At 43.3% G+C, this 12,642-nt stretch overlaps 1 protein-coding gene across 10 annotated transcripts in view; it reads right to left on the bottom strand.

Annotated features, from left to right (window-relative positions):
- MYO1H (myosin IH) overlaps window positions 1-12,642 on the bottom strand; it is a 53,312-nt gene that overhangs the window by 2,437 nt on the left and 38,233 nt on the right. For all 10 annotated transcript variants that reach the window (XM_038373564.2, XM_038373565.2, XM_038373566.2 and 7 more), the window contains 12 exons: window positions 10,790-10,907; window positions 10,355-10,468; window positions 10,182-10,258; window positions 8,731-8,799; window positions 7,072-7,156; window positions 6,197-6,356; window positions 5,032-5,115; window positions 4,382-4,475; window positions 3,661-3,716; window positions 2,662-2,797; window positions 1,291-1,358; window positions 851-948 (listed from right to left, as the gene is read on the bottom strand). In XM_038373564.2, the coding sequence (XP_038229492.1) occupies window positions 851-948; window positions 1,291-1,358; window positions 2,662-2,797; window positions 3,661-3,716; window positions 4,382-4,475; window positions 5,032-5,115; window positions 6,197-6,356; window positions 7,072-7,156; window positions 8,731-8,799; window positions 10,182-10,258; window positions 10,355-10,468; window positions 10,790-10,907 (1,159 nt within the window). The remainder of the gene's footprint in view (window positions 1-850; window positions 949-1,290; window positions 1,359-2,661; window positions 2,798-3,660; window positions 3,717-4,381; window positions 4,476-5,031; window positions 5,116-6,196; window positions 6,357-7,071; window positions 7,157-8,730; window positions 8,800-10,181; window positions 10,259-10,354; window positions 10,469-10,789; window positions 10,908-12,642) is intronic.

Genomic DNA, 12,642 nt, shown 5'->3' with positions numbered 1-12,642 from the left:
GCTTTTGCATTCCATTGGTTTCAGTCTAGGATTGATACACATCACCTCCCTGTTTCCTGAAAGCCCACAAGGCCTAAATACAGACTGAGCTGGTAGTGTCAGATGTTATCTGGAAGAAATGGCCTCTTCAGTGTTTAGTGTCTCCAGAACCTGCTCCTGTCTAGTTGAGAGCAGCGTTTTTCTGGAATGATCTGGCTGGCATACTATCTATTGGGTCAGCACAGCTCAGTTTAAAGAAAACCCATCCATTAAGCTGCTGGCAGTTTAAGGCTCCTCTGTGATCTTGTCTCTGCAGTATGTTCAGTTAAAATGAACAGGGCATCACCCAGATGATTACACAAGAGTCAAACAACTCAGACTTGTTCCCAAGGCAGGAAGCAGTTGTTTGAAAAATATTGTATTTAAAAGTCATGAAATTAAAAGCTGTTTTATAAGTAAAACTGACTCAGCTGATTATCCAGCTACACAGACATGCTGGAACCCATGTTTACTACAGAGCTATAATCATTCACACTAGCACTAATACATTACGTAGTCTACTTGTATAGTGCTCCACGTTCAACCTGCTTCACCTACATTAACTAAGCCTGCAAAGAAGTCACTACAAAAGCTACTGCTGGGGAAATGTTCTGTGAAACAATTACCTGAAAAAAAAAATAACTCCAAGCTCCAGATTACTCTTCTAATGATCTTAAGGGCCAAATCTTGCCCTTTAACAGTGTAAGCACATTGCATTATTAGGTAGGTGTGGACTGCTGGGTCAAAAGATTTGTCTGACTAAATGGGAGAGCTCAGTGCCACAGAATCCCTTTATAAAAGATGTAGCACGAATGGCAACATAGGTGCTTACCTTCCCTGAACAACTTGAACAGCATTCTGCTTATTGGCCAGCATGCAGAGCTTTGTGACAGTCTCAAAGATGTGCTCACACTGAAGGATCACGTCTCCCTAAAAGCAGAAATGGGGACAAAATAATTCAGCATTCTTAAGTACAAGGGCAAAGAGCTTTTTTTCCCCTCAGACCAGCAGTTAAGCTAGACAACATTTGTAAATGTAGGGAAATACTTTCATGATTGCCTAGTACTGGCAGAGAAATGTCCAAACATACCTTCAGTTGTTACCTATCATTAGAAAACATATTTCTCCCTCCCCCAATCAGGCCAGTGATCCTGTATAAGGAGGCTTGTAAAGTGCTGCCCCTAGTGCATTTGGTATTTATAGTAACTTGGTTGTTTCATGTGAAGATGTTCCACATTCGCCTGGCTCACTATGAGGTTTCTGGTAGTTTACCTTCTGTTTGTTGTCCTCAGGAACGTGGATGACCAGGAGCCCATCACTCAGATTGCTGGTAGAAATACCTTAAAAAAGAACCCCAAAAATTAGAGGAAGAGAAAGCCACTTTCCAGAGATAACCATAACACAATCCTCATCTTGGGTGAAGGTTGGTGGTTTTGTTTACAATATCAGGGCCCTCAAGCTGTGGAGAAAAAGGACAGTACACTGAATTGGTATCTTTTCAAGTATGAGGAAAACCCGCTCCCCCGCTTACCAGCTCCCAGAAACCTTTGCTCCAACAGCAGCTGAGAAATAAGAAGCATCAGTGCCGATTCCTGGGCATTATTCTTAAATTGCTCAATTTTTCCTGCCCCTATTTTAATTCCTAACATATTGAAACAGCTAATTTTGAAAATATTCTGTGTTACCTAGCTATAATCAAGGAATTTTTGGTGTGTAACCCCGTCCTCACCAACAAATTCCTCTATCTTGCCAGAATGGGGTATTTTTAAAAAATAAAAATAAAAAAATAGCTGCACATTCAAAGTGTGTGCTCCATCTCTTTCCAAAATTATGTTAGTTTCATGGACACATGCATAAATGGCACTTTAGTGATGTTTGGAAATTCTTATTTCCTCTGAAGAATCTAGTACTCTAATCCCTTTTGCCTTGTGTACTGTTTGCTGTAATTAAACAGAGATGGATAGTTACCCAACCTTGAATAAAAACTTACATGCAGCATATATACACACAGAGTACAGACTGCTACTCTACTACAGGGATTAGTTGTTTTATAAATAGAAAGGATCTGTCCAATCCATGGAGTGACCTGACATTTGTTCCCCAGATGAGGTCTGGTTTCTAATTTAATAAAATTCCTCTCCAAGAGATGCTGGTTAGTTACAGTAATGGAGAATCAAGGATGTTCTCTCAAACAAGAGTAGCGATATATAGTTACTAATTCACCCCCCCCCCCCCGAATAATTCAGCCCAGAACTGAGTGAACCCTTTAGACAACAGTAAGACTTTAAAAGGAAAAATACCTGTAGAGTAGGGTTGTTTAAAAAAAAGTCTAGTTTTGCATAATCAAGCACATCGTCACAAGGTCACACTGCTTTAGCGGATAAATTGTGGTCATCTTTCAGCAAGTCAGCAGGAGGCAAGTGAAGCGATAACCCTCTGTGCTTGCAAACATCTTTTTACAAACCACCAAGAAACGTAAAAGGATTTAAATCACTAAGCTAAATAACAGATGAGGGGGGTTGGAAACCTGGAGGGAAGGAGGAACTAACAAGGGGGGTAAGCCCTCCTCTTTTTCACATTCTGCCCCTTTGCCAAGGCCTTAACCTCTGCAAGGGAAGAACTAGCACTGACTTACACGGTTACCTTTCAGAGTTGCATAGTCTATTTTCTGTTTGATCTTGGCCATTTCCACCACATAAGCTGCTGACTGGGTCAGAACAAGTTGCCGTTCTCTTGCTTTAAACCCGTTCCTGTCATATTTTATCACTGGCGTCATATACTGAAACAACACATGAATGTTAGCATTCACTGAGGTTAGGTTTGATTGGAGATAACTCAGGAAGCAGGCAACATAGGCCTGAAATTCTGGGGACTATAGCACAAGACAAGATTTAGGGTATTATTGCCTTCTGCTTAGAATATACTGAGCTGGTTTCTTTAAACTCTGAAATTGGGGGTGGGAGGTTTAGCTGTGAGTGGGAGCAGATCATGAGATTTTTGGAAACAGTTTATTCTGTATGGCCCTCCAGCTTTATGGGATAACATAATGGGCACTATATGCATCTGCAGTTTAACTGTCAATTATATGCTGGCAGAGGCACAAGAATGGGGCATTAAGTTGCTGGGTTTCCATCGTTCAGCTGTCCTAGAAAAGGAAAGCAGCACTGAATTCCCTAGCAACCACTCACTCACTCTACAGGATTCTCAAAACAGAATCCATCTGAGACCGAAGTTGCTGTTAATGTGTTAGGTCAATAAGCCTCATAAGAACTCCCCACACACGATCAGAACACCAGATTCCCCTCCCCCCCCCCCCCCATGAAGGCTTAAAAGGAGCCTTTACACTATAAATAATTTCTCATGTTTCATCCGCTTCCTAGGTACATACTTACTCAAAAGCAGCACAAGGATGGTCTTTAAGTTAAACTCACATAACCCAGAGATAGGTCAGGCCAGAAAAATATTTGGCTACATTGGTTATTTGATTGCATGTACTATCCTTTAGAACTGGCGGAGACACTGTTTTGAACATCACAAGGTTAACCTTGGCACATTTAAAAGTCTTGGCAGTGACCTGGTTAAGAGGGAGGATGACTGAGATGTTGCTGATGAGGAGAAATCTGCCATTGAACATCTTCTTACCTTGACCGTCTCCCCACGGATTAGTTGCAGTACTTTGGGGCTTCTCTCTCTCTCACCTAAGGAGCAAACCAAAAACCACACAGTATGGAAGTGTATGCGGTGCCACCATGTCCATCAGAATTGATCCAACTTCTGCATTCACTGTTTTAATCTCATTAAGCTTCATTCACATTTTAACTCCGAACTTTCCATGATTTTATGGCCTCCCTTAGGGGGACTCCTGAAACTGTTCCTGTGAAATATTTGTCCCACAACGTTAAGATTCATTTACTGAGTAAGGACATTTTATACTAATCGATCCGTCTCTTGCCCCATTGATCCCATAGGGGTACATCCTCAGCTTGGATAGGACTAGCTCCCATTAATACTCCTTCAGTCCATCTCTCCTTTCTCTAGAGAGAGCTAGGCGAGGCTCCTTCTCAGAAAGGATCTCATTATTAACCAAAGCCTTCAGCTGCCAACACGACAAACACTAAATCTGTGTGTATTTGAAAGGTTTCCTCTAACAGATGGTCTTTAGGCATCAGTCCATTATAAGCCACAGGACACTGGAATCCAGAGCTGAGTCAGCAGAAAAACACCACCACTTCCTACAGGACTTAATTGGATAGTCCTCACTGAGGCAAAACTTCCACAGACCTCAGGATCTGTTGCCCAGTATATTAAATGGGTCTACATTGAGTAAGGAGCACAGGAGTGAAGTTTGTTGTTGTATACTCACTTAGCCTGGTGTCTGCAAAGGGCTGGCTTATGCTCTGCAGGTAGCCATCCTTCTTCCCTCTGAAAATGGCACTCGCTACTACTTTTTGCCGCAACTATTTTATAAAAAACAAAAAGCCACACCACCACCTTTTTATATTCCCAGTAGAGTTTCCCACTAGCCAGATTAGAGACCGAGTGAAGGGCATCACTTAGAGCAGGGTTCCTGCAATTTGTGCGTTAGCTGTAAAGCTGCATTTCTCCCACCATGTTTAGTTGATTCCTGTCCTGCTATTGCAAGGATTTAGCAGGCAACCAGCCTGACAGTTTTTTTTTTGTTTTTTTTTTAAACCACACACTGTTCATCTGAAAAGTGATGGGAGATAGTTCTATTCACATTACACAGGTCTCAGCTCAGGCTATGGGGCAGAACTGTACTGTGTATTTAAAATACCCCACAACAAAAGGTCAGGGCCATCACCCTCAAAGAAAAAGCACGAATATTTTCCTACTGTAAAGGGGTGAAGGACTCATTGGTTGAGCTAGCATAAAATGTAAAGTTAATTACTTGTTATAGCTTTTGCTTTGTACCGCTAACAAAGAAAAGGACTCTTATCTGAGGGAATGTCCTCTACCAAGTCCCTTCATGAACACACATACTCCATGTATTACCTGGGCATCCTTCTCGGCTGTAATCCCTTGACAATATTTTCGCACTAGGTTCCTCATGCAGATTTTCTTCAGCATCTCAGAGGTCTGCAGAAAAGACGAGAATGTATTTCCAACGTAAACATGCATTGGGTGTCCAGATGTAACTGGTGTGGAGCTGAAGAGGCAGCATGGACTGAATTTATGAAGTTTAGTCTCAGCTGTGAGACCAATTCCATGTCTGACTTTGGTACAAGTCAACTCGTCCCTCAGGTTCCCTCCCCCTTCCCCCGTAAAATGGGTTTACTCAAGGGAGAGATGGTTCATGTTTGTGCAGTGCTTTGAAGACGCAGTACATTAGGTGAATGCCGAGTAGTATTTCTGAAGCTGAAGTGATCCAAGATGTTTATCAAGGAAATGGGAGTTTCATATAAGAACAGAAACGGTTTCTATAAAAGTGACAGTTCAGAATCTCAGACAGATGGTTCAAGAATCTAATATATTCTGACAACCCTGCACCAAGGAATAGAAGGCCAATAAAAATGTAAACTGTTTTAAATTTAGTATTCTCTTGGGGATGATCTGAACTGTTCATCCAGTTCTTACACCAAGCAAGGCCATACCTCTCAGCCTGCCAAGCCCCAGCTGTGGGATATAATGTATAATCCAAGAGGACATACAAATTATTCGTGCTGCAAGTTTAAAATGCTGTGGGGTTTGTTCTACTGCAACAGAGGGTTGCCAACAGTCCCATATTACAAGGGAGGTGGGGGGAATGTCCCTTATTTTTTCCATCTCTCTACAACAAGATCGGAGTTGAGGGCTGTAAAAAAGAAATACCCCTGGTGAATGGAGGCAAGTAGTGCTTAGTATTTATACTATCAGGAGGGGATGGATGGGGGTCCTAAGAAAAGTCCCTTATTTTTGTAACACATTGTTGACAACCCTAAGTAACTGACCTCAGTGTAATGAATGTGCATTTCTGATGTTAATTTTCAACAGTAAAATTAGTGGGGATGGCAGTAACATTGAAAGCAAAGTGAGCAGCTTCTCTTGGGATGCTTGAGCACGGTTCGCTGCAGGTTGAGCACAGAGCTGGAGGGAGTCATTTCACTGCGTTATAAGGGAAGGTTACACAAATGAGCAGTGCCTTGAAACTGTATTACTATATTGCAAACCCTGTCCTCACCTCTTCCAAGATAGCAGGAGGCTTGAGCCAGTTCTTGTCCAAGACATTTTTGGGAACGTGGTCTCTGAGCTTCCTGAGATAGGTGTACTGCACAAAGCTTATAAACTCATCGTTTTCTGGGCAAAGGGGATTTTTTCGATTGATGAAGCCTTTTATAAACCTACAGGAAAGATCATAATGAGAACTCTTGCTTACAAATGGCATTCAGAAAGTAATGGGAGTGGAAGACAAGTCAGGTCAGAAAATTCATGCCAACAACTGCTTAGTACACTAAGTCAGAGAAAGCACTGCAGCCAGCCAATCTCCTTAGCAGAGAACTTCAGATTTTCAATATGCTAAACACTAAAAGACTATTCCACTCAACATCCAAATTCCATTTTATGGAAGCCATTAATTTTTAATGCACCAATAAATTGTGCTTGCAAGTTTAAGAAAAAAAATCTATTCTATTACCTTCTGCTCTTAGATTCCAAAGCACGATTTAAAAAAAAAAAAAGTCAGGCAAGAGTCAGGTTTAAAGACATGGAGAGTGGGCAACTTCTAAAGATTTGGTTTGAGGATCACCCATGAAGTCTGGACACTCATTCAAAAACACAAGAACCTACCTGGCCTGTGAAAGTGGACCACAAAGTTCATGAGAAGGGGCTTGAGATTTCTGGTCAAGCCAGAAATAACCATTTGAAGATGGCTGAGGTAAGAGCAACATTTGCAAAGGGGTAACGAGCACGAACAATGAGGTATTCTGCCATAGGCACCTACAGGCCGGACAAGAGTAGACTTATACTTGCTAGGTACCACTCTCGGATCACCCCACCTGTGCCCCAGCACCCATTTTCCCCCCACCCTCCCTTTTACCTTCCCACAGTGGAACCTACCTTTTAATGGTCTCAACAGCCCACATTCTCCTCTTGGCTTCTTTGCGTGCCAGCACCCCTCTCCAGCAGGCCTCGAGCTTAATAGCTGCAAGAATCAGCCAAGCTGATAGGTTACACTTAGAAATATTTAGTCCCTTTGCTGTCGAATCCTGCTAATCCCCTGCTGACTTGGAAGTCAGGAAGAGTTTCCTTAGAAAAGTGCATGAATGCTTCAGGCCTCTCCTAGAGTACCATACATCTCCCTGGATCCAGCACTGTGTGTTACAGTGGCTCCGTTGAAGGGGATGTGGGGATATTGGGGTCCTAAACTTCAGAGCAATGCCAGGCCCAATGTCCTCAATGACAATAAGGCCAGTATGGTGCTTGATGTATGCAGCCAAACAAATGTTTAGACCTGTTCTTATTGTTAGTGTCCTTTGGAGAGTACAGCTGTCCTTTTAACATACTTGGATAGAAACAGGACAAGCCAGCGAGCTAGTTAGAACAGAGCTGCCTGGTTTGACCAGCAAACCAAGCAAAAGCTTGTCTCCTGGAGCATTCAGACATTTCCCAGTGCTGTAGCTTCCAGTTACATTCCAGCCATAGAGCAGAGTTGTCAAATATAAAGGGAAGGTAAACACCTTTAAAATCCCTCCTGGCCAGAGGAAAAATCCTTTCACCTGTAAAGGGTTGAGCAGCTAGGATAACCTTGCTGGCACCTGACCACAATGACCAATGAGGAGACAAGATACTTTCAAAGCTGGAGGGAGGGAGAAACAAAGGGTCTGTCTTTGTGATGCTTGTGCCGAGGACAGAACAGGAATGGAACCTTAGAACTTAAGTAATCTAGCTAGATATGCGTTAGATTAGAGTATGGTTTTTAAATGGCTGAGAAATTAGACTGTGCTGAATAGAATGAATATTCTTGTCTTTGCGTCTTTCTTGTAACTTAAGGTTTTGCCTAGAGGTAGTCTCTATGTTTTGAATCTAATTACCCTGTAAAGTATTTACCATCCTGATTTTACCGAGGTGATTCTTTTTACCTTTTCTTATATTAAAATTCTTCTTGTAAGAAATTGAATGCTTTTTTCATTGTTCTTAAGATCCAAGGTTTGGGTCTGTGGTCACCTATGCAAATTGGTGAGGATTTTTATCAAGCCTTCCCCAGGCAGGGGGTGCAAGGTTTTGGTGAGGATTTTGGGGGGGAAAGACGTTTCCAAACAACTTTCTCAAAAAATAAACCCGGACGTTTGGTGGTGGCAGTGGAAGTCCAAGGGCAAAGGGTAAAATAGTTTGTACCTTGGGGAAGTTTTAACTTAAGCTGGTAAATAGTAAGCTTTAGAGGTTTTCATGCAGGTCTCCACATCTGTACCCTAGAGTTCAGAGTGGGGAAGGAACCTTAACAAGAGGGTACTATGCTTACACAGCATTGATCACATCTACGTACTGGGACACACACGGAAACAGGGTCACACAAGCTAGTGGAGTAATGAAGAAACTGGCTGACTATCTCTAATGCTGCTGTCACCCCCGGTTATTTGGCAGCTAAAGTCAAGTCACACACCCCTATATGGGGTGAGTATAGTGCAATGCAGTTGCTTGCAGGGAAGTGGTATCCTCGACCTCCAGACTTACAAACTCATGCTGGAAAACTCATCACTAAGGAATGATCAAACTTACCCGCTTCCTTCTGTTTCTTGTATTCTCTCTTCCCTAAGCAGCCTTTGTATCTGGCCTGTATTCTTGTAGCTGAAAATAAAACATTTCTTGGTACTATGGAGTCACAGCAGTTTGAGAGATGCCCTTCCAGTTTCACAAGGAAAAGGCATCCAATTCAATCAGGCTTAAAATAACTTGTGATAGGGTCAGCTCTAAGAAGGAATGGGTGGAGAGTTTGAGAATAATTAAAGCATGCAGGTCCTGCATAGGGCACGTCATTGGCAAAAAGAGGAACACAAGAATAGCCACATCAGAAGAAGTAGGATCCACCTACTCCATTAACCTGTCTCCAACAGCAGCTAGTACCAGATGTCTCACAGGCAGGTGCAAGAAACCCTATAACTGCCAATTAAGAAATTACCTGCCTAGAAGGGAAGTTGTTTCTTGCCCTCAGGCAGATAGTGCTTGACACAGAAGGATGTCTCCCCAGCATCCCCATGGGGTGCAACTCCTCCAGGAGAGGGGGTGAAGCATCCACAGGTGCTCTGAGTGAATTCCATAGGGCTGATGCAACAGAACACATGTGAATTTTGTTTGGACCCTGCATAGTCTGCTTATTTCTATTCCTCTTCTGCAGGGCCCTGTGGGGGTTGAAGAGATTGCCGACTATGAATCTCCCCTCACATCTTGGACTATAGCTTCATGTAACAGATGCACCAATAACTATGCAGGCTTGGTCTGCTCTTTGTTCGGTCCATCTCCAAATGCTTTGTTATAAGCCACTGCATTTCTACGCCATTGCAGTGCATGGTAAGCTTCCTTTAAATGACTGGTTCTTTAGGTGGCACTATTCAGTAGTGTTACTGTGTGCTTGTGAACTGTTGCATTTCAGTGCTGGCAAAGCAATTCCCATTATGCATTTAAGATCTTCCCTGATGAACATTCCATGTAAATGACATTAGACTGGGTCCTTTCTATAAGTGTGTTAGAACACTGCACTAATCATGACATATCTTCATTTTGTGGCACTCTCCAGAAGTTGGAAGTAGTAAGCCATGTTTAAGCAGCAGAGGTTTCCTGGCACATGCATTTTAGCATCTACATTTACACAGACAGTTAACCCAGCTGCTATTCACACAGTTGTGGTAGCTACATCCACAGAAGCTAAAGAGGTACCCAACTAGCTATTTGTGTGTGCAAACTTGGTATTGTACGTGCAGTCATGGTACCTGCACACACAAATACCAAAGACCTCTAGCCTCCCTAGAATCGGACAGACCTGAAATCCTTACCCAGTTCCTGTAACTTGCATCTCCTGAAAGCCTGGTAATTGCCTCCAGTGATGCTGGGTTTCTGGCATCTGTTTTCTCAAATGACAAAAAGGCCTGTCCTTTATGAGCATTCTTCATTTTCATTATTCAGATGAAAGGGTTATTAGGCTCTGCATGATAAAAAAGCAATTGGAACTGTACCTAGCAGGTGTTTGCTGAATTCAAATGCATCTTCTGTAGCAAATAGAGTCCTTGGGAAACGAATGAATATTTTCGTTCTAAGAGAGAACACAGCTCATTAATCAAGATCCACTATTGCAACAGGAGCAGTAGCCTGACCCGATTATCTCGTGGCAAGAGAAAAGAGCATTTACCTTCCTAGTTTGTATTCTTCAGGCTTGTACCCAATGTGCTTTATGAGCCTCTCCACACCATCAGCTGCTGGTCCATGCCAATGAGGCCAAGTAGCCGGGCACAGGGACTTGTACCTAGAAAGATTAGTGACAGAGCACATCAACAAGACTAGACTGTTTGAAAGAAAGAGCAAAGGGGCCAACATGTAGATTAAAGTGGCTCCCAAGAGTAGCAGCCTAATTCCGAGGTGCTGAGCACAGCAGCATCTGAAAGCCCTTACACACAGAAAATGACCAGCAATCTGCTGACACCTGGGCATCCCTGCACACTGGAGACCCAAGTTTGGATGTGACATTGGACTCCAATGCAGAGGGATCCTTTTGTATCTTAAGAAACCTGACCTGAGCCTTCACATTGTTAGGGAGCAGCAACCTTTGGGGGGGAACTCTGTTTACCTTTGCAAGAAGAGTTCATACTTTCGCCGGTATGCAAAGCCAGCTCGCCTCACCCGCAAGTGCTCCATCAACCCCAAGTACTTCACCTGGTGTCTTATCAGGACATCATCGAACTTTCCTGTGGTGAATGGATTACACAGTGAATGCATCCGATGAAGTGAGCTGTAGCTCACAAAAGCTTATGCTCTAATAAATTTGTTAGTCTCTAAGGTGCCACAAGTACTCCTTTTCTTTTTGCGAATACAGACTAAACACGGCTGCTACTCTGAAACAGTGAACAGAAATCACTCGTAAGGTCTCTCAAAGGCGCCACTCACTCACTATTCCATATATCAGAATAGGCAGCACTTCAGCAGGGCATACCATGGTGGCAGGTGAAGTGTGATCACAGCATGATAAGCTTCACTGAGTCACTGCTGAACAAGTCAGTCTAATTTTACAGCCCCCATTATGGTTTACTCTGAGCAGCTCATGATCTTCACTGTTTCTGCTCACAACCCCCGCGTGACAGGTTGCGACTCCCCCAGTTTGCGAGCTAAGCAGAGAGAGGACAAAGATAAAGCTTTCATAGGTGCTTACGTCACACTTTCAAAGGCGACTTGGAGTAAAATTTTTAAATGCACTTAAGTGAGCTGTCCAAGATTACATAGGAAGTGAACCCTGCCCTTGGCTCCACCCTAACCACTGAACAATCCTCTCTTTGATCCTTGCACTCTGGCCTCTGTCCTCAGCAGCGAGCCTTTGTGCTGGGCCCCAGTACCATTGCTATCCACCTTTCATTCAGCTGCATGCACTTGGCAGCCCAGGTCTGTGGTAGACTAGTGACATGCTTCTCAGGGTACTCAGGACTGGGAATTACCTTGTTATCCCCCACCCCACCTCCAGCAACAGGGAGATTTGCTTGGGCTTACCTGGGTGTCAGCTCCCTGACACCATCAGCCTGTTAGCCACCCAAACCATCTCCTCAGGCCCCCCTTTAACTCTGCAGGTTAATAGGTGCACCCCACTCCTTGAGCCCCTTTGAAGCATTCCCCAGTAGTATTCAGCTCCTTGTCCACTGGCCACTCACAGAAATACCAGGTTGCAATCCCCAAGGGGACAGTGCATACATCGGCCCGTAGGATCAAGCTCAGGATCAGCTCCTGGTAGAATACTACAGCACTGAGTTATATGAATAGTGAAAACAGCTGTAAGTTTGTCAACACAAAACTAAGATTTAAGAGACAGCGAGTAAGGAGAACAGAAACAGCAAGGTGATGAAAAAAAAAATCCTAACATGCTTTCTAGAGCATCAACTTAAGAGGCCAACCTCCTGTCTAACTCAGACATCCCTTACAGACCCTCCAACCATGGTAGGTAGGGATCCTGTTTTCATGAATGGCAATCACACTGCCTGATTGCTTCCTAAGGGGCAGGATAAAGGGGTCTTTTCCCCACCCCTTAAATTCCCCAAAGTTCACTGTCTGCCCCCAGAGACAGAGCAACCCGTTGTAGCTCATTCTCCAGTGTGCTCCTTTCTGTCTGACGGGATGTAAATGGGGCTTTCATTATGTTGCCTTACAATGCTTAATTTACATGTCAACAGATGCCCATCTTACCTCCTGCCTGGAAGAAACCAGTTTTTCCTTCTATGGTTGGAACTGACTTTAAAAACACATTTTTGGTACACATACGCAACTCCTTAAATATTGTCTGTACCTACATTTCAATTATATTAATAATCAGCGTGACCCTGGCTTTCATTTAAGCCCTCACATGATATTCTTTATGGATAAAAACCATGAAAGCAGTGTGCTAGGTATAAGGAGTTTGTCAGGAGCTGCTGTTACAGAGAAGTTGACCCTTTGGCAGTT

This window comes from Dermochelys coriacea, chromosome 15 (assembly GCF_009764565.3).
Source record: "Dermochelys coriacea isolate rDerCor1 chromosome 15, rDerCor1.pri.v4, whole genome shotgun sequence".
Taxonomy (NCBI): Eukaryota; Metazoa; Chordata; order Testudines; family Dermochelyidae; genus Dermochelys; species Dermochelys coriacea.
The sequence above is the reverse complement of the archived record's forward strand: the minus strand, read 5'-3'. Positions and strand labels throughout refer to the sequence as shown.